The sequence below is a fragment of the Belonocnema kinseyi genome, chromosome 8, assembly GCF_010883055.1.
Source record: "Belonocnema kinseyi isolate 2016_QV_RU_SX_M_011 chromosome 8, B_treatae_v1, whole genome shotgun sequence".
NCBI classification, from domain to species: domain Eukaryota; kingdom Metazoa; phylum Arthropoda; class Insecta; order Hymenoptera; family Cynipidae; genus Belonocnema; species Belonocnema kinseyi.
In genome coordinates, this window is record NC_046664.1 from 49,901,014 (window position 1) to 49,926,283 (window position 25,270).

Genomic DNA, 25,270 nt, shown 5'->3' on the forward strand with positions numbered 1-25,270 from the left:
CACAAGAGAAAAACTTTCGTGAACAGCTCCTCGATAAGAGGATGCACGGTATCTTCCACAGAAATGTGAAGGATCAGTCAATATCTTGTGAGCTAACGTTTGTTTTCCTTAAATTGCCCGGATTGAAGTCTGGTACAGAGGGTTTCATTTTTGCATGCCAAGACGGTGTCATTTCCACTTTAACATACCGTCGCCACATTTTGAGCCAAGACATTCCTGATGATAGCTGCAGGGCGTGCCATGCACACCCCGAGCATTTAGCTCACATACTATCTAGTTGTCCAACTCACGCGGGAACGACCTACATTCAAAGGCACAATGCGGCACTAAGAGTGCTTTATTACTATCTCTGTCTGTAACTCTGTCTGTAACCACCTATCTCAGGGTTGTGAGACGTGGTTGTGCCTGAAATTTTACCGCGATTTCGCTGGAAGCGGGTGCAACTTTTTAGATTAGCACCCGCTCCCGGCGAAATCCTGCGGTTGTCCTTATGAAAAATTTTTAATTATATATCCTAGCGGTTTTACGCGTTCGTTAAAAAGAATAAAAAAGTGTTAATAATCAGGTTTATACTTTTGATTATGTTCATGTAACGTTTGATTCCCATATTTCAGAAGATTGCGAAAAGTATTTTATAATTATTTTAAAAACTGTTAAAGGGGATGGGGGTCGAAAGAACATAACGTAATATTATAGGTGAGGGTCTCGTTAATTCGTGACTGAACTTAAGAAGAGATACCGGGGGGGGGGGGGGAATCTTGAAATAATGCGTGACTTCATATGTGAATGCTTCTATATCAATTGCACAAATTTTTGTTGAAAATCACTTTATTTCTCACTGACGGTACACCGGGTAATAAAGACTCGACGGTTTTACAAGGTCTACTTTGAGCGGGTGTCCAACGTATACTGACGTTTGCCGCTCTTTACTAACCCACTTTACCTTTAGTTAGTGATCTCAATTATTGGTAAAAGTGGACACGTGGTCCATTTTCTCGAATTTAGTACGGTTAATTCGAGCTGAACAATTTTTTGGGGTCCTTTATACCCATAGTGCCATTTCAGAGTTAAAAAAACGAATTTCAGAAAATTGCAATTATTCAAAAAGATTGATAATAGATTTTATGCTTTCACGATGATTCATTCTGATAAAAAGATATTTCGGGTTTCACTCGTGTAAAAAACGACGAATTGTTTGCCGACGTTTCGTGAACATTGCAGTTCACATCTTCAGGGCTGACCTGAAACTGAGGTATCAGGTCATGATGTTCTTAGGTATATTTTCTACGATGTCTCTGATTGGCCAGAGCGCCCCACCGTGGGGATCGGTCGAACTTGATTGGCCAATCAAGTCTTTTTTTTTTAAATCCGGGAGAACGGAAAGCCAAATCGGATTGGTATTATATCCATTGTCCCTATTGATGTTATTAGAGTGTTTTAAGATTTCGATTGCTTCTCTATGTTTTCTTGGAAATTTGTTGTGTGTTGTAGCAATGACTTTTGTTTCATCAAATAAAATGTTATGTCCTGTTTCGATATAATGTTCAGCTAGTGCTGATTGCGTGAAATGTTTTAGCCTGACTTTACTTTCATGTTCCTTCATACGTTGGCTCACCGCTCTCCCGGTTTCTCCAATATAGATTTTGCCACAAGAACAAGGGATTTTATATACTCCTGGATCACTGAAGGGTGCCTTTTTATCTTTAGGGTTATTTAGTAGTTGTCCTATTTTCGCATGTGGTTTAAATATGGTTTGGATGTTGTTTTTGTTGAGAATTCTTCCTATTTGTTCTGTGACACCTTGGATGTAGGGTAGAGTGGTGGTCATTTTTCTCTCTCTCTTTCGTAGGTTGTGTTGACTTGCTTTTTCGAGTGTTTTCTTATTGCTTTATCAATTTGTTTGTTTGTGTAATCGTTCTGTATTAGGATTTGTTTAACGTTTTGTAATTCCTTTTGCAAGTTATCTTTGTCTGATATGGAGACAGCTCTGTATTCAAGGAAGTTGATGACTGATTGTTTTTGAGATGGGTGATGGTGGGAGGAGGCATGTAAGTATCTGTTTGTATGCGTGGGTTTTCTGTAAACTTCATGTCCTAATATTTTATCAGATTTTTTGTAAACAAATACGTCCAAGAAAGGCAATTTTCCGTTTTGTTCTATTTCCATGGTGAACTGGATATTAGGATGTAATTGATTGATAAAATCGAAAAACTTATTTAGTTCATCTCGTCCATGTCGCCAGATGACAAATGTGTTATCAACGTAACGGAACTAGAATTCTGGTTTAAGTTTGGCTTGGTTAAAGATTTTAGTTTCTAGATGATCCATAAAGACATTGGCTATTACAGGTGAGATTGGGGATCTCATTGCGTGCCCCTGAGGTTTGTTCGTAGAATTGGTTATTGAACGAGAAGTAAGTATTATTGAGACATTGTTCTATCAAAGGTACAAGCTCGGAAGGGAAGTTTGTGAAAGATTTAATAATATTAATTGTATCCGAGATTGGTGCTTTCGTAAAAAGAGATACTATGTCGAAACTCACTATGATGTCTTGGGGTTGAATGTGAATCTGTTGTATCTTTTTAATAAAGTAAAATGAGTTTTGGACGTGAGTGATGGAGTTTCCTGTAAAAGGATTTAGTTTTGCAGCGAGGAAACGTGCTAGGTTGTAAGTTGGTGAGTTTATTGCGCTGACGATTGGTCTGAGTGGAATGTTTTCTTTGTGGATTTTTGGGAGTCCTTAAAGTTTTGGAGAGATGGGATTGGCAGGTATTAAGTTAGATATTGTTTGGCTGTCAAGTTTAGAGTTTTTGAGAAGAGTCTTTGTTTTACTGACTATTGTTTTTGTGGGGTCTTTTTTAAGTTTTTTGTATGTATTGTTAGTTAGAAGGTCCATGATTTTGTTGTTATAGTCTTCTTTATTCATTATTACTGTTGTGTTGCCTTTGTCTGCGGGTAATATTATAATATCTTTATTTTGATTGAGTTCTTTAATTGCGGTTTTTTCCTGTTTTGTTAACCCCATCTCAAAAACAATCGGTCATCAACTCCCTTGTATATAGAGCTGTATCCATATCCGATAAAGATAACTTACAAAAGGAATTACAAAACGTTAAACAAATCCTAATACAGAACGATTACACAAACATCTTGACCTGATACCTCAGTTTCAGGTCAGCCCTGAAGAGGTGAACTGCAATGTTCACGAAACGTCGGCCAACAATTCGTATTTTTTTACACGAGTGAAACCCGAAATATCTTTTTATCATTCAAAAAGATTATTTAATGGATTTAAGGTGATTTAATTGAATTCAAGAAATTCAACAGAATATATGCTCAATTTAAGATAATTCAAGTGCAATGCAAATTTCAAGATAATAAAACTAAATTGAAACTCACATAAATTAAAAAAGGCAATAACTTAAAAATGAATTAAACAAGAAAGATTACAACAATGATTCAACATTTATTAATTTTAATGCAATGTGCTTTTAAGAAGATGAAACTAAATTACAAGCGTGCTCACAATTTCTAATTAATTTAAAAATACACTGAGAAAAAATTGCTATTGAATCAATAAATTTTGTTTAACAGCAGATATTTTATTGATTATAATGATTTCCACTGAATATTCATTTGAATCAATAAATTATCTGTTTTTAAACGAAGCCTATTGATTCAATTTTTATTTACATTTATTAAATATTTCAAAATTTAATGTGAATCAATAATTTTAAGAAATTCTTTAAATAATAATTTTTTTAAATACTTTTTTTTACAAAAAAACTTACTTTTTTAAAACGTTATCTTTTTTTCGCAAGATACACAATTTTTCGTTTAAATGTTTCGCCCATCCTTCTAACCTCAATTACAATTAGTAAACATTATGAAAAATATAATAAGATTCACAGAAAATTAATTTGATTGGGGAAAAAAGTGATAAAGATAAAAAAGTCAATTCTCAGTGATAAACATTTCAATAAATAAAAAAGTGCAAGAAGTGAGAATCGAAGACGCAAACTTCCGACTATGATGCCAAAGCGTTACTGCCTGAGCCATCGGCCGTTCGGAAGTATTTCTCACCAAACTCTTTACGGTCTTTAGCAAATATTTTAAAATACATTTTCTCAAAAATTTCAAAAAGAACGTATTATTGGCTTGGCCAATAAATACTCAGGTAATGAACTTTCATTAAAGAAATAAATATATGAACCGGAAATCAAATTCACAAATGGCGGTGTCCCTTTGTCAGCGTAAATTTTCAAAGTGAATAATGCTTATAGAATGTAATAATATTGGGCAATGTATTTCAGGTCAATGATTTTCTTTTAAAAGAAGGAATAAAAGCACAACAAGAGAAATTGAGTATTGAAGCTGTAGCCATGGGATTTATCAGAGTTGCGAATGAGGCCATGTGTCGTCCAATTCGAGCTCTTACTCAGGTATGGAATTAAGTTGATTTAATTGATTGTATGTTACTTTATAGAAATAATCGTTCTTTAAACATAATTATTGAGAAGTTAACTCTTTTCGGCACACATTTTTCATATGAACGGCTTTTTATGAAAACTTGTAAAACGGGGTTTTCGAGGTCTCTGATCATGAATCTGAACTTAGTTTTTAAAAATTCAATATAGTAGATGTAATATGGCTGCAGAAGTGGTGTCAGCACGCCGATATCTCTGACATGCGCAGTAGTGATTCCTGTGTATTTTTAGGTTATGTAACGCCATGTGTCAATCGGCAAATACACAGGAGCCCGTACTGCGCATGCCAGAGAAATGCGCGTTCTGACACCACTGGGCTGTAGAAGATTGAAATATTCCTGAATTTTGTTTGAAATGTTTACCAAAAAGTTTTCAGGGTCGCTGATCACGAATCTGAATTCAGATTTTGAAAATTTCAATATTGAGGATTCTAATAGAATCTCTATTTAAAAATGTTCAATATCTGAGTTCAGATTCGTGATCAAAATCAAGAAACTTAACTTTAATACATCAATCATTGAATAATTTCGATAATATTAAATGTGAAGGATTGCAGGATTATGAATTTGCATGTTGTACGCTACATTTTTCTCTCTCGTAGGTTTTAATTTTGCAATTGAAGTTAAATTTTTTGAATTTTGGAAAGTATAATTAACAATTTAAAAGCTAAGAATTTTACTTCTGATGATTGAAATTTTAACGGGTTTGCGTATATAAAAAAGTTTTAGAATTAAAATCTTTCGCGAGTAAAAAATTTTTTAGATCTAATTGAAGTTTGCATTTGCTTAAATTTTAACGTACTGGAGTATAAATTTTTTGATTCTCCATGTTATGTAAAAAATATTAAATTTCAATATTTCAGAAGATTTGACTTTAAAATATTCAAATCAGTTTCTAATATTAAATTGTCAAATTTTAATCGCTTTGAAATTTAAATTATTCAAATTCAAAAGCTTTTAATTTTTAATTATTTAACTTTGAATGGTTTTAATGATAAATACTACAATCTTAAATAATCTGATTTCCAAGATTCAAAATTTAATTAATCCAATTTCAAAATTTTGAAACTTTACATATTCAATTTTTTATAATTTGAATTCGTCGTACTTTCGAAATTTTATTATAAAATCATAAAGTTTAGTGATTTTTCAATTCAAAATAAAATTGTTAAATTTTTAGCTGATCGATTTGAAAATGATACAATTACATGGCGCAAAAGAACGGAAAAAAATGTTCCAAGTTCAAAAAAGAAATTAGGAGGTATATGTTATACTATTTTCCAAACCTTGTCGTTAAATGCGTAGTTTCAGTACAAGAAAAAATTTGTCTATTCCAAATTTGTTTTACAGTGAGCGGTTTAAAATAAATTATTTTTCCCGATTGCCAAATTTTGAAAAATCATATCTCGAGATTTTCGAGTCTCACATTGAAATAAAAAAATACGTGTCAATTATTTCCGAACACAAAACGCGAAATTTAATGTTTGGTAGACGAAAAATGTTGGTTGTTAATCTTCCATGGAATGTCCGTCCAGCCGTCTGTCCATCCGTCCGTAAACACAATAACTCTAGATGAAATGAATGGATCAAATCCATCTTTTGCATACTTTTTTTAAGTACTTAAAAAAAGAATTGATCGTATATAGGAAAAAATTGTGGGGTTTGGAAAGAGAGTATATTTTTTTTCGGAATCGGGAGATAACGAGCATTTACTAGGAGAAACGGGAGAAAGCTGGGAGATGAAAATGCAAAAAATAGTGGCCACCTGGATTAAAATTAAATAATTGAAATCGCCGTTTTTGAATGATTAGGCAAAAGGCTATGATACATCTCAGCATGTTTTGGCCTGTTTTGGTGGAGCTGGTGGGCAACATGCTTGTGCAATTGCAAGATCTTTAGGAATGGGAACAGTATTTGTACATAAATATGCAGGAATTTTATCAGCTTATGGAATGGCTCTTGCTGATGTCGTAGAAGAAGCACAAGAACCGAGTATAGAAGTTTATGAAAAAGGTGAGTTTAAAGTTAAAAAATTAATAACATATTTATTAATGTGCAGAATTCCTGAAAATAAAATCAATATTTCAACGAACAAATTTAGACAGTTGTCCTAAAATTTTCCTTTTGGAATTTCAAAAAAGATTACAATTTTCCTGAATAAGAAAAGAATGATTGGTTTTTATTTTCGCAAACATAAGAAAGAGAAGAGAAAATTGAGAAGGTAGCCAAACAAATCCCCTTTTAATTTTTATTCTGTATTTTTTATCTTTATTATTATAAAGTCACGATAAAAAAAATTTGTAAAAAATAATCAACAACGCTTCGGCACTCATACAGCACCCTTATCAAGACAAGGAAAATCTGAGCAGGCTGGAACAGCAACGAAATCACAATGCTCAACTTCCCGATAACCGAGAATAAAGTGATTATTATTATTATTATTGACTTGATTCTGGGGTAGCGAAGAAAGCATGGTGGATTCGTTGCTATTTCTGCCTGCTTATATTTTTCTTGCCTTTATAAGGGTGCTGTATGAGTACCGAAATGTTGGTGATCATTTTTTATAAATATTGTGTAACTGTAAATTGATAAAAATAAAAATACGAAAAGAAATAGAAGAAAGGGGATTTGGTTGGTTGCCACCTCATTTTTCTTTACTCTTTTTTATTTTTTTCTGAAAAAAGAATTTTTGTATTTTATTTTTTAAGGAAAATTTGCATCTTTTTTCAAATTGAAATATGAATATTTAATGGCGGTTGTCCAAATTGGTCGTTGGATTATTGGTTGTATTTTCAGGAATTCTGTACATTAACTTAATTATAGGACGTTGAATAGGATTTTAAATTTTATTTCAATTACATTTAAAATGTCAATATTCATTAATTATAAAATTAAAGCTAACTTGTATTTTTGTATTACGAATCTAAATATAATTGACCTTAATAATCTTCCTTTTTTCATCTCAGAGTCCTTTGAACGGTTGGACAATCGTCTAAACAACTTGGAACAAAAAGTGAAATTGAAACTCAATAAGCAGGGGTTTCCCGACTCTCAAATTTGTGTAGAATATTTTTTGCATATGCGATATGAAGGGACTGACTGTGCCCTTATGGTTACTCCAAGCTTTAACACAAATGCTCAAGAAGAAAGTACAAAACACGGTGATTTTTTGACAACATTCCTGCAACGGTGAATACGATAAAAATAAAACTGATTTCTTAGATTAGCTAGTTGATAGCTAAAACTATAAATGTTTGACTATTTTGTAGGTACAAAACAGAATTCGGTTTTACAATGCCGAAGAGGAAAATTTTTATAAATGATGTTAGAGTTCGAGGAATTGGAAAATCGGACGTAATTGAAGATCCATTAATGCCTGCTTCTGAGCAACCACTAAAAGTAGAAAAAGTTGGTCGCATTTTTCTCCGGGACTTTTCATTTACAATAATTTTTAAAAAATATTTTCTAAATGATTCCCTATAGGTGACTAAAACCTATTTTGAAAGTGGGTACCACGATACAAAAGTGTACCAATTAGAATCCTTATCACCTGGCCATGTAATATTTGGACCAGCAATAATTATGGACAGCTTAAGTACGCTTTTGATTGAACCTGATTGTACTGCTTCTATTACATCTCGAGGTGATGTCAGAATTACAATTGGCCAAGGTCTTAGAATGAAGGTCACTACACAATTGGATGCAATACAACTGAGCATTTTCTCTCATCGCTTTATGAGTATTGCTGAACAGATGGGAAGGTATTATACAATTCAAGAACAGTATTTGATATTTCTTATTAATTAATTAAAGAATGCTCATAGGTTTTGCAATTTTTTTTGCATCTAATTAAAAGTCTCCCGATAAACAGTTTCTGTGATTTTTAAATAAAAATATTTAATGATAATGCTCTTTTTAAAGGATCTTGAAGTTACCTACACAATTTAGAATTCGCGAAAGCTCTAAAATGAACATTCTTCTTGAGTCAAATGGTTTCATTTTTTTCTTAATCTTTATCGTTTTAAGGATCAATTCCTTCATTTCTAAAAGTACCAATTTTTAGCTTGAAGTAATAATGTTCCACATTTCTAGAATGATTAAACTTTAAGGTACGCAATATTTAAAAATCTTCTAATTTTAACGCTTAATGCGACACCGATTTTCCTTTGGATCAAAATCACATTTTTTGTAAAAAAAAATTGATCTAATTGTTTTAAATGTCACTTGATATTTGATAATATGTTACTTATTGATAATATATTAATCATCTTCAAAATGTCTATAGTGTCAATTTTAAATTATGGTACGGAATGCGCAAATTAAAGCAGTTTAATTTTTAATGCCTTAAAACTAAAGTTTTTTTTGCTTTATAAGCTTTAATTCTAATATATTTAAATTTTAAAATACTGTAATATGAAATTTAAATATTGAAAATGTCAGGGCAGTTCCACTATTAAATCTGTTAAAATTGAAAAATATCATATTAAAAGTTTAGATAGTCTGTTTTCAAATTAATAACTATATATTGAAGTTGTTCGCGATTTAAATTTGATTAAGCTTTACATTGAATAATTTCAAATTAAAATCTTCTAAATAGTTAGGTTTTTTCAATTCCTAAAAATTCTTAGACTTTAATGCTTTAGAATGAATTAAAATGAATTAGTAAGACAATAATGAATCGAATTCAAGCCTTAGAAATAAGAATGTTTTAGAACTACACATTAAAAAAAAATTTGTATTGAAAAATGTTCAAAAATATTGACAATTTTGAACTCAACTTGAAGAGAAAAAAAAAACAGTTTTTAATTAAAATGTTCAAAATAGTGCATTTTCAAAAATTGGAATTGTAGCGATCTTGTTTTTAAAAATTTTTAAATGTAATAGTTTAAAATTGTCCGATTTCTAATTTAAGGTTTTATGAACTGAATAACTTAAGATTGAAAAATACTTCATGGTTAAATTTTAAAAAGTACAATAAAAAATTTGCAAATTTTGAGTTCTAAAATGACCTAAAATTGCTTGAAATAATTTAAATTGTAAAGGGTTTGAGTTTGAAAAAGTTTTATTATTACAAATCTTGACAATTAAAATTGTTCAGTTTAAAATATAGTTCAGATTCGCTTGATTTGCAATGTTCCTTAGCAGAAATATATATATTTTTAAAGTTGCCCATTTACAATTACTTCATTTATAAGGTATTGTTAAAAATAAAAAATTGGATTTTAAAGGTTTTTAAATCAACATATTCCCATTTAGAATTGCAAAAATGATTCTGATTTTACTATTTGTTCTTAGAAAAAATTTGTGTAATTGATTTTAATATTAAATGCAAATTTCTTATGTAATAACAAGTTTTAGAACTTTAGAAGTTTTGTGTTGAAAATATAAAATTTATTTTTTAATTTCAAATTGTTTAGTTTTAATTGATTTAGATTATAAATGAATTAAATTCACAAGTTTTTAACTTTAAATTAGTTATTTACGAATGCTTTTAATGGAAATTAATACAATTTCAATTTCTTATGCTTTCTAATCTGATATTAATCAGTTTTGAACTCTTTAAAATTAATTTTACCTATTTCTTATTTTATTCTTTATTTTGAATGAGATTCTTAAATTCAAAACGAAATTTTACCATTTTAAAAGCTTTTATTTACAAATAATACAATTCCACTCCTTTCTAATAAAATTATGTAATTTTAAAAATCATAGTTTAAAATTTTGCAAATTTGATAGCAAATTTATTTATAAATGATGCAAGTTCAGTTCCTTTCCAATCCACGGAATCCTCGGAATACTTTTCCTAATATAAACGCATATTAGAAATTATTAATTATTGTTTCAAAATTTTGCAAAAATGCTCGACGAATTGATTTTAAATCGGATGAAAATTTTTGCACTCATAGGTATTATTCTTTGTCTTTTAGATTCTGATAAAAATTTTCGCCTTCTTTTGAAATCCGTCGGACAATTAAAGAAAAAGTAAAAATTGACAAAATAGTAGCGTTTTCTATGAAAATATTCAAAGTCACTTTACTCAAAACCCCACAGTTGTTGTTTCAAAAACGCAAATTCATATTTTTTTTATTATTTTCAAAAACCAACTTTAAAGGCGAAAGTTTGATTTGAAAATAGTTATAACTATTGAATTACGATCTTTTTTTATAAAGCCATAAGATCGTTTTCATGAGAAAAAATAAATTTAAAATTATTTTATCAATATTTTCGCAATAAAAAGTTAGATAATACAAAGACAAATATTTCTTGTGTTATTTTAGAGAAATAATTTTAATATTTTATCTTTTTTCTATTTTTTTCAATTAAAAACGAAGTTCATCTTCTTTTAAAAGCGCGAGCGCAGAACAGAATATAATGGGATATACTATTTATACGAGGGCGATTCTAGAAAAAAAAAAAAAAAATGGTGGGGTTTTTGAGTGAACTGACTTTGAATATTTTCATAAATACTATCCTGAGTTTGTCGATTTTTAACATTTTTTAAATGTTTAATAGATTTCGAAAGAGGACAAGAAATAAAATTAGAATCACAAAGAAAAAGATAAAAATAATAATAGAAAGATTACTATTTTAATAAAAATGTATACCTTTTTGATAATGTGCCTTTAAACATTTTAAATTTAAATACTTTTAAATTTGTTAACAAATTTTTCTAGTTGTCTTATGCATATTGAAAAATCAAAATAGTTGAGTGGGAATGATTCTCTGACTGCACGTTTTCAAATGAACTCAATCTCTTAATATTTAAATGTTTGTTTAAAAATGGATTTTCAAACTTTCTATATTTTAAATTTTAGTAAATAAAAATCCAAGAACGGTTTCGCGCGCGAAGTGCCCTAAATGCTAGTTAAATAATAAAACCTATTCTTTTTATGCTTTTTTAAAGAATTTTACAGAGGACATCAATTTCCACAAATATTAAAGAACGCCTGGATTTCTCATGTGCCATTTTCGGACCAGATGGTGGTTTAGTATCAAATGCTCCACATATTCCTGTACATTTGGGTGCAATGCAGGAAACGGTACAGTATCAAATAAAAGCATTTAATGGTATATTTGCCCCAGGAGATTCTATTTTATCAAATCACCCATCAGCTGGAGGGTCGCATCTTCCTGATCTTACTGTGATTACTCCTGTCTTTTATAGGTAAGTCCATTATTTTTTTATAATATAATTTTCGCCCATCATCTACAAATACTATTATAATAAATTAGTGAAAATAAAAAATTTGGAATTATACAAATATAGTTTTTTTTTGGTCGAACAGTATTTCAGAACCACATAAAATCTTTTTTTTATATTCAAAGTAATCATGATACGTATGAAAATAATAAATGGCTAGACGAAGACTGAAGCTCTTATTTAACATTTGATTTTGAAAAATAGTCATAAACAATTAATTTAAATAATTAAAAATATGTCTTTATGTCGACATATTGTAATTGGATCTGGATTTAAAGATTTCAGATAAGTAAATTAAGATTTTTTAAATTTTTATGTCTGATATAATTAATGAATTAATTAAAATTTATTTAAAATTTATTAAAAATTTTTTTTAAACAAAATGTAGCTTTTTTAAAGGTTTCAAGAAATTAAATTTTTTGTAACATTCCAGGAAAAATGTTATTCGAATTTTTATTTTGAAAAAAATGTTTTGTTTAAAAGTACTTAAAAATATATTAAAATATCTAAAATGATTTCCTTAAATTTAGAAAACATATGTCCCAGATTTTAAAGAGCATTATTGCAGTTTTGTATAAATGCAACATTTTAGAACAAATTTAAATATGCATAAGAGATATTATGAAGTTTTGAACAAATATGTACAAAGGTTTCAAGAGAATGAAAAATTGGTCTAAGATTTCTGGGAAATTTTAAAATGATATCGAAACGGTTAGAAAGATTACAAAAATTGATAGTTGTCATTACAAAAAAATTTTCTCGAGACTCCTGGCAACATTTAAAGTGATTTTTAATTTTAATTATTAATTTAAAGAAAATATTAAAAAAGATTTTAAAACATTATTGACTGAAAAATCTTTTTTCGTTAAATGGTCAATAATTTTGTCGAAAATTTGTCTTCCTGGTTCAAAACTTTATTTCTGCTTTCAAGAAATAAACCTTTCTTATTAAAATTACATTTGTTTGGATTTAAATTAACACTTGGTATACACATTATAGTTAAGTGACATAGTATGCACACTGGGTTAGTTAAACCCGTCCAAATTTAGCAGCTTATTTCTTTGTTCAGAATTAAAGAATTTTGCCGTTTTTTTGTGTTGGATTTAAAGAAAAAATTCTCTAGATTGGAATCGTGTGGGTTTCAAAGCGATGAAAATAAAAAGCATATTTATATTTTGTAATAAACAAAGACCTCTGAAAAAGTTTTGTCAAAAAATCACGTTTTTCTAAATCCCTGCTATTTATATAAACATGAAGATGAATAGTCCCAAATATAGATGGATGGAAAGTTAAAGAGTGGATCTTTAAAATTGGTTTTGGTTTTTCCAGGTGGTCTCAGAAACATATTTATTTGGAAATTCAAAAGTCGGAGAATTTCAGATTTGGCGCAAATGAATTTGGTATCAGAAAATAGATAAAATATTATAATGTTCCAATTTAATTTTTTATTTTGAATAAGACTAGGAGTAAATATCTCAAAGTAATTTTTGCCCGCAAACATAATTGAATTACGAATCAGTTGTATTCATGAATATCATAACGAGGCAGGATGTTCAATAAGTCTGAAATCCAAAACTCTGAAAGGTATTACTTCGGAAACCAAAGAAGCGGAATCGGTAAAAATTCAGAAGCGTTAAAATTGGGAGAGTGAAAAATTAGGCATATGTGAATATGTTTCCGAATTTTTACCCAATCCGCTTCTTTGGTTTCCAAAAAAAGACTATTCAGAGTTTTGCATTTCTTATTTATTCCTTTTTCAGAATTTTTGGTATTCCTAAGTTTTATCATTATGTATTATAACCCATTCTGAAATGTTACCTTTCTTAAATTTTATCCGATCCGAAAAATGAACGGGTCCCGCGCTGAGAGACATGAGCGACACACACACACACACACACACACACACACACACACACACACACACACACACACACACACACACACACACACACACACACACACACACACACACACACACACACACACACACACACACACACACACACACACACACACACACACACACACACACACCAATGATTAAATAAAACCACATTCTTTTATAGAGAATAAATCATTTTTCAATTGAAAATTTGTCTGTTTGATTCAAAATATAAATATTTTTTAGAAAACTTATCTCTTTTTGCAAATATTAAATTTTTTTGGTAAAGGCGTATAATATTCCAAAGAGACCATGTCAACTTTTCGATTTTCACACATGTATACTCATATAGTTTTATATTGAAAGCAATTACTAAAAAAACAATAATAATTTTTAGTAAATTATTATTATTATTATAAAGTTTAATAAAATGTTCAGAGACGTCCCAAAGCCAGTATTCTTCGTTGCCAGTCGGGGTCATCACGCAGATATTGGTGGTATAACTCCTGGATCTATGCCGCCACATTCAACCAAATTGGATCAGGTAGTAATTGTTGTAATAATTAATTTATTATAATTTTTATTTTATTAATTATTTCATAATGAAAAACTGAAGAGTAATATCTTGAAAAAAATTTAATTCTGCTTTTATTATGACAAATGATACAATTCATATCCTAGTTATCTAATCCATTAGGAAGGTGCTGCTTTCAAGAGTTTTGTCTTGGTCCACAAAGGGGTTTTTCGAGAAAAGGAATTGACTGATGTCCTTATGAATCCAGGAGAAGTTCCAGGTAGTTCTGGTACCAGAAACTTAGCAGACAACCTTAGTGATTTGAAAGCGCAAATTGCAGCCAATCATAAGGTCAGATTTCAATCAATTAATATTTCATTTTGGGACACATTTCCTTTGAAATCCAATGATTGCAATCCGCCAGCAATCCATAGATCGCTTAATTCCAAAGGCATGCTTAGCTGAAGATGGAATTTCAAATTAAAACTATAATAAAACTTCAAGTGATGAAAACCCAATCAGATTTTCTACAAAAATGGTTGCAAAACATTCTATTTATTTTGTGTTTTAAGTATTTGTATTTTTTGTTTATCCAAATTATATGTATTAATTAGGGATCCAATTTAGTGATCGAACTAATAGATATTTATGAACTGGATGTGGTGCAAGCATACATGGGCCATATTCAACATAATGCTGAGGTAGCTGTTCGAGAAATGTTGAAAGTTGTGGGCAAAAGAATTTTTCAATCAACTGGATCCACCAGTGTCAATGCTGTTGATTATCTAGATGATGGAAGTCCAATAAAAATGTCTCTGGAGATTGACATTCAAAAGGGAGAAGCCATCTGCGATTTTTCGTAAGTTTATACCACGGAGTAATAATAAGGAGATCGGTCTCCGTACATACGTTCTGACTGCGGTAACTGCACATTTATTGCGTTTAAATACAATGCTCACAAGGAAGGGGACATGCTCACTATGATTTGCTATCTCCTTTTTTCCCGCGAGAAGTGCGCGAGTGAGTGCCAGTGCTTGACAACCACAACAACATATTACCTAATATTATAATATCACATGATTCAATCTAAACATTTTATATCATTTAATGATTACAATTAAATCTGTATTACTTATCCATACTTTCCAGGTAACAATTTATCAATTTAATTCTGTACAAAAACACAGAAATAAATAAGCACTGATATTGACAAACTCAATTGACAATATTTACAGGGACATCACCCCCGTATTTAGTTGCCATTCAACACGGCAGTCACTCGCGCATTTCTTGCGGTAGAAAAGGAGATAGCAAATCACAGTGCGCATGTCCCCTTCCTTAGAGCATTGGGTTTAAACGCATAAGTCTGGCAATAAATGTACAATCACCGCAGTCAAAACTCTAGACGCTTTGTACAGCATGAGCGGTCTCCTTATTATTACTCCGTGGTTTATACATCTTTCATTAAGAAATTTAAAAGTGTGTAGTTTATGCTACCAGTTGCACCTAAGAAAATAAAGTTATGTCAATTTATTAAATTGATACAAAAGTTTAATGAAAATTTTAATGAATGTTTCCGTATTTCATCTAAATAATGGAGCATAATGATATGAACCGGGTAAAAATTACAACTCGGTCCTTGAGAGGCCCTGTCTAGATTTCCTATTTTCTATCGAGGCCCTACAGTAGCAATCTGTCGAGAGCGCAAGCGAAAGCATCACGCTCGACTAGTGAGGTCATTAGTAGGCAACCCAATGAGGGCCTATTAATAGGGTTTTTATATAATCTAGATAGTCCCTCACACACTGAGAAAACTGAAATATTGTTTTGAAGCATCAAATGGTGTTTTTGCGCTCGGTCACATGCATATCCTATTGTTTCTTATTTTGTTGATTCAAATAAAATATTATTAAGTTATTAAAAAATTGATCATGCTTTATATTCTGAAGTGTGATGCTATGCTTGCAATAGTACAAAAGTTTAACTAGCTCATTGCCATATTCTATCACCGGAAATTTTTGATTCAAAGAAGGAATATATTAATCCAAATGTAAAATACGTTTTTTTGGCAAAAGTTAAATCTAAAGATTTATTACACCTTTTTGTAGCCTCTGAGAAACCACTCCTCCTTTTCTCGTATTTTTATTGACATTCAGTTGTTAACTATACTCCGTACGTTATTCCAAAACTAAACTAATTGATGAATTTGTCTGGAGAAGACTTAGTATTAATAACTGTAAAGAAACGCAGCTTACCAAAATATTCGCAAGCGCCGAGAATCGAACGCACGCACCACACGCTCACAATAGTCTGGGGGGGGGGGGGGGGGGGGGGGGGGGGGGGGGGCATGGTCGATGGGGGTAACGGGCTCCACCCAAATGTTTTTAAAATGTATTTTGACCACCTGATTACGAATTTAGAGGATAAATTGTCCAAAAGATAATAGGTAATTAGTTATTAACAATTTAATTGTTTAAACGGCCACAGTTAGTTTGTTTGAAAACTTATTGTTATTATGGCACCAGAAATGTATTCCTCATCTCAAGCAGAATGCGTCGGTTTGTTCAGATCTAAAAAATGTTGATTAGAACTCGAGTTATAACAATTTTCGTTAAGGTGTCGTCCAGGCCGCTCCCCGGCGCGTTCGGGCTTCAGCCGCTTACGATCTTTCATTACTCGGTTCGGTGTATCTAAGGTTCTATTGAGTTTTTTTCAATCTGAAAATACCTCGGCGTTCGTCAGAACATAAGGAATATTTGGAACATTTAAAAAATATTTTTCAGGTCATGAGTAAATTTTATACGGTTATTTAAATTATCAATTTGTTAATGACTAATTACCTATTAACTTTTGGACAATCCACCGTCGAAATTCGTAATCATAAGGTCAAAATACATAAAAAACACTTTCGTGGAGCCCGTTACCCCCATCGGCCACGGAGCCCCCCCCCCTGGCTCCTAGAATATAAGTTGAACACCTCATCCCCATAGCTACGATGCCACGCTTTCAGTGCGATATCATAAAAGCTTGACGGCATCTATCCAATACTTTAGAAATTAGGAAAAAAGGTTTTTCAGGCTCAAATTGTTGTATATGATTTTTAAACGTACTTTCATGATTTCAAATTAAATCGCTCTTTAAGAAAAATTCTTTGACATTTTTAAGGCACCAAATGTTTTAAAGTTTTTTAGAAAAAAATGAAATTTTTCAAAGTTTGCTTGTCGGTCATTTTTTTAATTTATGTTTTTTCAAATTAAAGTATAATTAAGCATAATAATATTAATTTACTTTTTTTCACTCACAGCTGTATTACCCGTTTTACCTGTCGAGGGCTTTACATGGTCCCATCGAGAAAATAATTAATCGATAGAAGTTATTTTTTAAATATATCTTTATGAATAAAACTTTTTATCTAGTTTATTAAAAAAATATAGTGCTTAAAAGTGAGTATATAAATAATTTAAGTCAAGTAGCACACGAAAATGTCCTATTGAGGGCCAGCAGAGGGAAAGCCTAGATTCTTCCAGCTAGAAAATCTGGCTGCGGCCTCGTAAGAGCCAATATTTAGTTTAGGAATATAGAGGAAATTTCTACCTAGGGAAATCGGTCTATATATAAATTTAATTTTGAAATTATGCTAAGTATAATCCTGCTCTATTGTTAATTTTTGGTTTTGTTCAATTTTTTCATAGAGGAACTGGTTACGAAGTTTGGGGAAATTGGAACGCACCTCGTGCCATTACAATATCAGCCCTCATTTATTGCCTCCGTTGTATTGTGGGAAGAGAAATCCCCTTAAATCAGGTAATTCGATACCCTATTACTTTTTATGATTTATAATAATACCAATTAAATTGGCCAAAATAAGTAATTTTATATTCGCAAACATGATTCACACTTGGTATGTTTCTTATTAGCAGTCAAATTTGTAATATAAATATTTCAAAGTAGCCTCTAAAAACCAAAACAAGTTATACGAATTTAAAAATGAAAACTTTTCTAAACTTAAAGTCTTAAAAATTCAAATTAGATCATTTTTCAGAAAGTATTGAATTTTGTTGGTATATTGGTCCAATTTACGTTCTCTCAGATCTTGAGAGTTTCTCTATTTGTTCAATAATTTGAAATAACCTATCTGTTCGCACTCAACTCCCGATATAAGACCGGTTTCGGGCATAACTGGCCTTGATCCTAAATCGGAGGAATCCATACGTAAACAGGTAGTGCCACATTTATCATTTTTGTTGGATTTGGACGCATGCCACAACCTTATGCAACTAACTTGCTGAGAGTGCGGCTTTCGACCTGTTTGTCACGCTTGGCTGAGCACTTACTCTCCTTCATCTCGCGACTCGCCTCATCATGATACTGTGGAGGCTAGCAATTCTACGAATATCGTAAATCGGGGGTCTTTATGCCGGGAGTTAAGTGTGGTTGGCTTGTTCCATTCTTTCATATTCTTCCTACCTTGTTGTACGATGTCTGCTTCTAAATTAAATCTTATCTGCTAAACATGAATTAATACCAGATAACTCATAGATTTTTTTCTTTAAAAATCTTTAGGTTAAAAAAGTGGTCATATTATCTATATTTATCCGTAAAAACTAGCTCAAAATAGCTCAAAGGAGTTGAAAGATTAAAAATATCTTCGAAGCTTTAAAAGGATTTCAACAGATTTCAAGGAAATTTATTAAATTTCCAATGGTTTCGATTGTTTAAAAAAATTTTTAAAGCTTTTAAATGTTTTAGGGAAACTTAAAAGATTTTCAAGATTCCATGACAGTCTAAGGGATTGCATAATAGTTAATTAAAGCATCAATTATTATTTTAAATATATTAAGGCTTTTCAGAGATTAGGGAAAGTGGGATTAAAAAAAATTTCGTTAACTTCATACGGAATTTAAAAGATATTATAGGATTTGCAAGATTTTAGGGTGTTTTTAATAATTTAAAGGGAATTAATTGAATTTTAAAGATTTCCAAGAATTTTCATTGGATGACTTGAAGTGATTTTTTTTTTTTTGAAATTGCGAAAGACTTAAAAAGACGGAAACGGATTTACAAGATTTACGGATATTCTATTTTAAGGGAATTTAAAGGGATTTAATAAGGTATTTAAATGAATTTTCCAGAATCTCCAAGGATTTCATAGGGCTTCAAATTTTTCAAGATATTTCAGGGAATAACTTCAGATTTCTTGTAATTTCACGGAATTTTAACCGATTTTATATTATTTTAATGGATTTTATATTTTATCTACAAAACTTGAGAGATTTCAAAGAATTTTAAGAATTTGGAACAAATTTTAAGAATTAAAATATTTTAAGCTATTTAAAAGATTTGAGAGTATTTAAACATATTTCCATGAGTTTCCAAGTCAGCAAAAAAGTTACTAAGTAATTAAAAAAATTTCAGAGGACTTCAAATATTTTAGGGTATTTCCAAGGATATCTATGAATTTTAGAGAGATTAAAAAACTGTAAAGGACTTTCAAAGGAGTCTAATTATTTTAAGGAATTAAAACAAATTGGTTTCGCAATTTTTTAATAGGCTTTCTAAGATTTAAAGTATTAATTTTTTTTTAATTTGAGGACTAAATCTTTGTAAATTATATTAAATGAATCATTCAATTGTTCAAGAAAATGGTATCCGCACAGAGCTTGTTTTTACATAGCGAAATTAAAAAATAGGAAACCTCAAAAATTAATTTAAGCTAAAATTTAATGCCCGTGAAAGTTAAATAATTTTACAAAAGTTTTAGGGACTGTACATTCAAAATAAGTTTGATATATTTAAAAATTCTAACATAGCAAACTAAATATTAAAAATTTAGTAACGCTTCTGTTTGAGTATTAAAAAATTTCGAAACGAATATTTTCAAATTTAATCTTTTAAAGATAAACAAATTCAGTTTTAAAGCTCAAAAATGAAACTTTTTTATTATTTCACATTTCAGATTACAAGTTTAAATTGAAATTATAGACATTTCAAAGATGATAAAAATAATTAAAAGGTATCATATTATGTGGTATTAAATATCATTCAAAGTGATTGGATATATTTTATTATTAAAAATGAGATATCTGTACAAAAAAATATTCACTCATACTCAGTGATGGAAATTAAAGAATTAAAAATATTTTGAAACTTTAAAGATAAATACTTTTTGAAAAGTTAAAAATTATGATTTCTGTTTTTGAAATAATAAATCGAAGCATGATTGAACCGTTAAAAATTAAGCAATATGAAGCGTAATTTAAAACTAAAGTATTCTTAAATTAGGATCGTCAAACTGAATTTTTAAAAATTAAGAATTTTCAAATTATGCATCACAATTTTAAAAATTCATAATCTTAATCTAGAGCACAAAAGTAATAGCTTAAAAATCAATTATAAAGCATGTCCATATATACGGAACACATTCATGTTACTAAAGATGAAAGATGGCAAAATTGACGTATGTTACAATAAACGGTTCTATTGACACTCGCAAAATGAATATTGTTGATAAATAATATTTTGCGATTTTTTATAAAGTAGGAAAAGCACTTTATTTTATTGTTTTTAAATCTCGAGCCAAATTAACACTTCGAGTAAAATCAGCAATATTGTACCATATTTTTCAGGGTTGCTTGAAACCAGTAAAAGTTATTATTCCCAAAGGATCACTACTTGATCCTTCAGATGAAGCGGCTGTAGTTGGTGGAAATGTATTAACTTCCCAGCGAATCGTTGATGTTGTTCTTCAAGCCTTTGGAGTCTGTGCAGCTTCACAAGGTTGCATGAATAATATCACTCTGGGAACAGAAGATTGGGGCTATTATGAAACTGTTGCTGGAGGAAGTGGTGCTGTAAGTTTACTTATCATAATTTTATTTTTGATTCCAAATATTACGCAATATGCATCTAATTTTTTATTACAGAAACAATTTTATTTTTTAATATCAGACTAGGAACGCGATGCGAGTCTTTTAACTCCCGGTTAGATCAGGCGGTAGCGCTCCGAGTTTGTAGCCGGAAAGTCCGGGTTCAATTCCTGCTGTCGGAATTTTTCTCATTTTTTTATTGCAATCGAATATTCAATTTATTTCATTCAAGCACAAATGTACAATTTTCACAATGTTTTTTTGATGAAAAAATTGGATTTTTAACCTTTATCACTTCTGAAGCAAATATTTCTATGATAAGTCAGTGACTTGACATTCTTTAGAAATTCTGATTCCTTATGCAAGATTCTCAATTTCAACAATCTTAGGTTATTTTAATGTCAGAAATGGGTATTTTCAATAAATAATTATTAGGTTTCAAAGAATCAAAATTTCCAACAATTTACGTTTCCTGGTTTTGTTAGCGTTCTTAAAAAATCGAAAATGATCATTTTTTAACAAAACCATAACATTTAAAAGTTTCATAGTTGTTTAAAAATTTTAAGTTACAAGTTCGAACAAGATTGGTTAACTTTTTTCACAAAAAATCGGTTATATAAAGCAAAAATCATTTTATTTCCTCTTATTTTGAATAATATTTATAATTCTGAACGGATTAAAAAAGTCCTTTATTACTAAAAAAAATCAAAAAAAGATACTTTATGCAGGAAAAATTCAAATTAAGAGAGATTTTTCTAAAAACATATAAGTTTATTTAGAAATAACTAATAAAAAAAATAAAAAATGACGGCCTTCTTTTTTACTACATTTAATGAAGGATATAATATTTATTTTTTAATGAAAAAAAGTTAATAACTAATTTTTATATTACGAATTTTCTCTTTATCACACTAGCCCCGTTATCACGCCCTCATCAAAACTAGAAACTATTTTTATACATTTTCTTTTCATCTTATATGAATATAATAATAAAAAGAATATAAATATTTAATTGAATGAATAAAAATTAGAATTTTCTATGAAAAGAAAACTTTTCCTGGAGCTTAAGAGATTTTTGTGAGCCTGGACACTTTATTTCTTCATAAGAAAAATTGTTTAAAAATTGATATTTTGGTTTAATTCAAATAAATTAAATATTCAGTTGAAGTAAAGAAATATTATAGAAAAAATGTGCAAAAAATGCTTGCATTTGGGATTGAGCATTTTGAGTATTTACTTCAACGGAATTCGCTACGTCATATTTCGATTAATAAGTCGTGAAAGTTTTAAATTTCAACCAGCGATAATTAACGAAATTTTACAGCTAATAAAAATTCCTCATTTCCACATTGTAAATCACGATCAGAATTAGCTTTGAGAAGCGTTCAGAGCATTTTAATTGCTATATGAATTTCGCAATTAATTTTGAATCTGGTTCTATATTACATTGGTGATCTGCTGTAATTTATATTGCACTAAACTGATAACTTTAATTGTATCCCTGATGTACCTTTTAGGGGCCAACATGGAATGGTCGGGGCGGAATTCATACGCACATGACTAATACGAGAATTACAGATCCGGAAATTCTCGAATTACGTTATCCAGTTTTACTGATGAAATTTTCCCTCCGGATGGGAAGTGGCGGACGTGGAGCTTTTTCTGGTGGAGATGGTGTAATTCGGCAAACGATGTTCAGGTTTGATTTATTTATTTATTCTGGCCTAAATATTTTTATTGTTTACAGAAATTTCCTGTTCCGCATTATTTAAAATTTCATAAACTATAATTCATTTTGATGGAAAATAGGATAGAAAGTTCGATCTCTTGATGATCCAATATTAATTTTCATCCAACAGTGATGATGAGTAACTAGTTTCCTTCAATCAGTTCCTATAATTAGTAGGTTTTTTGGTAACGATAAAGATAACGAAGTTAATTTTGTAAATAAGTAACGAATTGGTACCTATTTACATTTTTGTCAGTAACAGTAACTGTAAAAATCGTTAGTTATTTAGTTACTGCTGAAATATACTTCTCAAGTCATTCCTATGACAATTAATCAATATTATTGTTTATTTGAAATAATTTTTTCATGTTTACAATTTAAATCGTGGCGGCTACTTTTTGCACGATTCTTTAATACTGAAAAAATAATATGGAACTCGAATAAACAAAGAATACACAGGCGTCTAAAATTGGCTAATTTCTAACCTAAAAGGTGACCGAAATTGACTAAAAGTGACTAATGTGTAGTATTAATGCGAATAATGTTCTTTTCAATTCAAAAGAATTGGATGAAATTCATAAAAATTCCGAGTGAATTTTAACGATTACAGGTTAATTAAAAAGAACTAAAAAAATAGTTAATTAATTAAAATTCTAGTTAATTCAAGGAAATGCATACAAATTCCAAAAATTAAAAATATTCCATTGATTTCAGTAAAATTGAAATGAATTTCGAAACAATTGAGGGAATTTAAGAAAATTTGATGAAATTGATACCAAATGAAGATAATTAATAATTAATTTAATTCAAAGGGCAAAAACGATCGATTGAATTCATTGTATTTCAAGAGAATTTCCAAGAGTTCTGGATAAATTAAAAAGAATTCAAACGAATAGAAAATTATTATAAAAACTAGGCGCTGAGCGCCCACAAAAAAAGGATTTCGTAGCTTACTAAGATGTTAATTAAGTCTTTCTCACCTCTCCCTTAATACATTCTCTTCCCTAATCCCCCTAGGTTGCCACCACTTTACTTTTAGCTTGCTCATTCTTTCCCAATTCTTCCTCATATACGCCCCCCTCTTCTTACTTCCACAGTTGACACTTCTTTTCCCAAACCCTATCTTCTCCAGTCTTCTCCTCTACTCACTTATACTATCCTAATTGGGCATACCTTACTTTTCCTCAGTACTTTTCCTCGTTCCCACTCAGTTATCCTCTCTAATTTCTCCTTATTTCCCCTAGTTCCACTTTCCCTTATTTTCCCTAACTCCCTGACTTCTCCTATGTGCTCTTTCCCATCGTCCCTAATTTTTTCTATTTCCCTTCCCTCATTCTCTATCACATTCCCTGATTCTCGTCCCCTCGTTTCGCGCTTTTTTACTCCCCTACTCACCCGCACTATCCTAATAGTTCTCCCCTTACTTTCACACAGTACCCTCCCACACTACCACTCACTTCCCCTCCCTATTTTCTCCTCACTTCCCCCACTTCCACTAGCCACATTTTTCCCACTTGCTCTACTCCAATTCCCCTAGTTTTCTTCACCTCCTTGACTTCCCCTACGTCTTCCCCCCATTGTGCCTATTTTTTTACTCCTCCTTCCCACATTTCCTTCTACTCGCCCTTTCCTTATTTTCCCTCACTTCCCCTACTCCTCTTTCCATAATTGACCCATACATCCCCTTTCAGAGAAAAAGAACGACGGATGAATAGTTGCAATAATTTTTCAATAAGTTCTTAAATTAAAACAGGTTAGTTTTGAGGAGTTAGTATATACAAGGATCAAAGTGGATATAACATTATCAGATAGAAACAGATTTTATTTTTATATAAGAAGATATTGGATAGTAGAATACATACGAAAGTTTAATGAAAATACAAATTATTCATGAGAATAATAATAACTAAAAGAGTTCCAATAAAATAGATCTGATATACAGGTAGAACAAGAAGACAATTAAATTCTTTTCCCAAAGGCCATCCATATTAAATTGAATGTACGATAAATATTATTTATAAAAGTAGCAAAAAGAATAAGGATTTCATATTAATAAACAGAATAATATATAATATTGCAGAGCTCCTATGACCCTTTCAGTGTTAACTGAAAGAAGAGTACATAATCCTCCTGGCTTAAAAGGTGGTTTGCCAGGAGCTCGAGGCAGAAATACATTAATAAAAGCGAATGGAAGAGTTCTTAATTTAGGAGCAAAAACTGCGGTGCCTGTCAGTGTTGGAGTGAGTAAAAATAGATTTTAATTATTTTTTTAAATGCATCATATTTTTTTCTTGATCGTTTTCTATCCTTATTATACCACTGATTGGTCTCGAAAAATAAATAACGTCTGAGAAAAGAAAGAGTTGACAATAACTTTACGTTGGAACTTTTTAGACTAGTAGATAAATCATTGTCAACTGTTTTTTTATTTTTATACAATGTCTGAAACCTAAATCAGTCAAAGTTCATGGAGACGCGCAAAGAAACGATTTCTCTTCAAAATTAATTATATGGTCTCGAAGAAGGAAAAAGGATTTTCATTTTTTTAACACGATTTTTCGGAAATTGTCAAAGAGACATCCTAGTCACAGG

At 30.3% G+C, this 25,270-nt stretch overlaps 2 protein-coding genes across 5 annotated transcripts in view; one reads left to right on the forward strand and one right to left on the reverse strand.

Moving 5' to 3' along the window:
* Positions 1-25,270, forward strand: part of LOC117177978 (5-oxoprolinase) — a 68,448-nt gene that overhangs the window by 27,296 nt on the left and 15,882 nt on the right. For all 4 annotated transcript variants that reach the window (XM_033369135.1, XM_033369136.1, XM_033369133.1 and 1 more), the window contains exons 9-21: positions 4,314-4,442; positions 6,298-6,499; positions 7,453-7,675; positions 7,756-7,894; positions 7,970-8,247; positions 11,391-11,651; positions 14,008-14,113; positions 14,267-14,434; positions 14,698-14,942; positions 17,776-17,887; positions 20,710-20,934; positions 22,467-22,648; positions 24,759-24,918. In XM_033369135.1, coding sequence (XP_033225026.1) covers positions 4,314-4,442; positions 6,298-6,499; positions 7,453-7,675; positions 7,756-7,894; positions 7,970-8,247; positions 11,391-11,651; positions 14,008-14,113; positions 14,267-14,434; positions 14,698-14,942; positions 17,776-17,887; positions 20,710-20,934; positions 22,467-22,648; positions 24,759-24,918 — 2,430 coding nt within the window. The remainder of the gene's footprint in view (positions 1-4,313; positions 4,443-6,297; positions 6,500-7,452; positions 7,676-7,755; positions 7,895-7,969; positions 8,248-11,390; positions 11,652-14,007; positions 14,114-14,266; positions 14,435-14,697; positions 14,943-17,775; positions 17,888-20,709; positions 20,935-22,466; positions 22,649-24,758; positions 24,919-25,270) is intronic.
* Positions 20,459-25,270, reverse strand: part of LOC117177979 — a 35,796-nt gene continuing 30,984 nt past the window's right edge. Inside the window, exon 2 of the mRNA XM_033369137.1 lies at positions 20,459-20,880. The gene's annotated coding sequence lies outside the window, so the exon portion shown is untranslated. The remainder of the gene's footprint in view (positions 20,881-25,270) is intronic.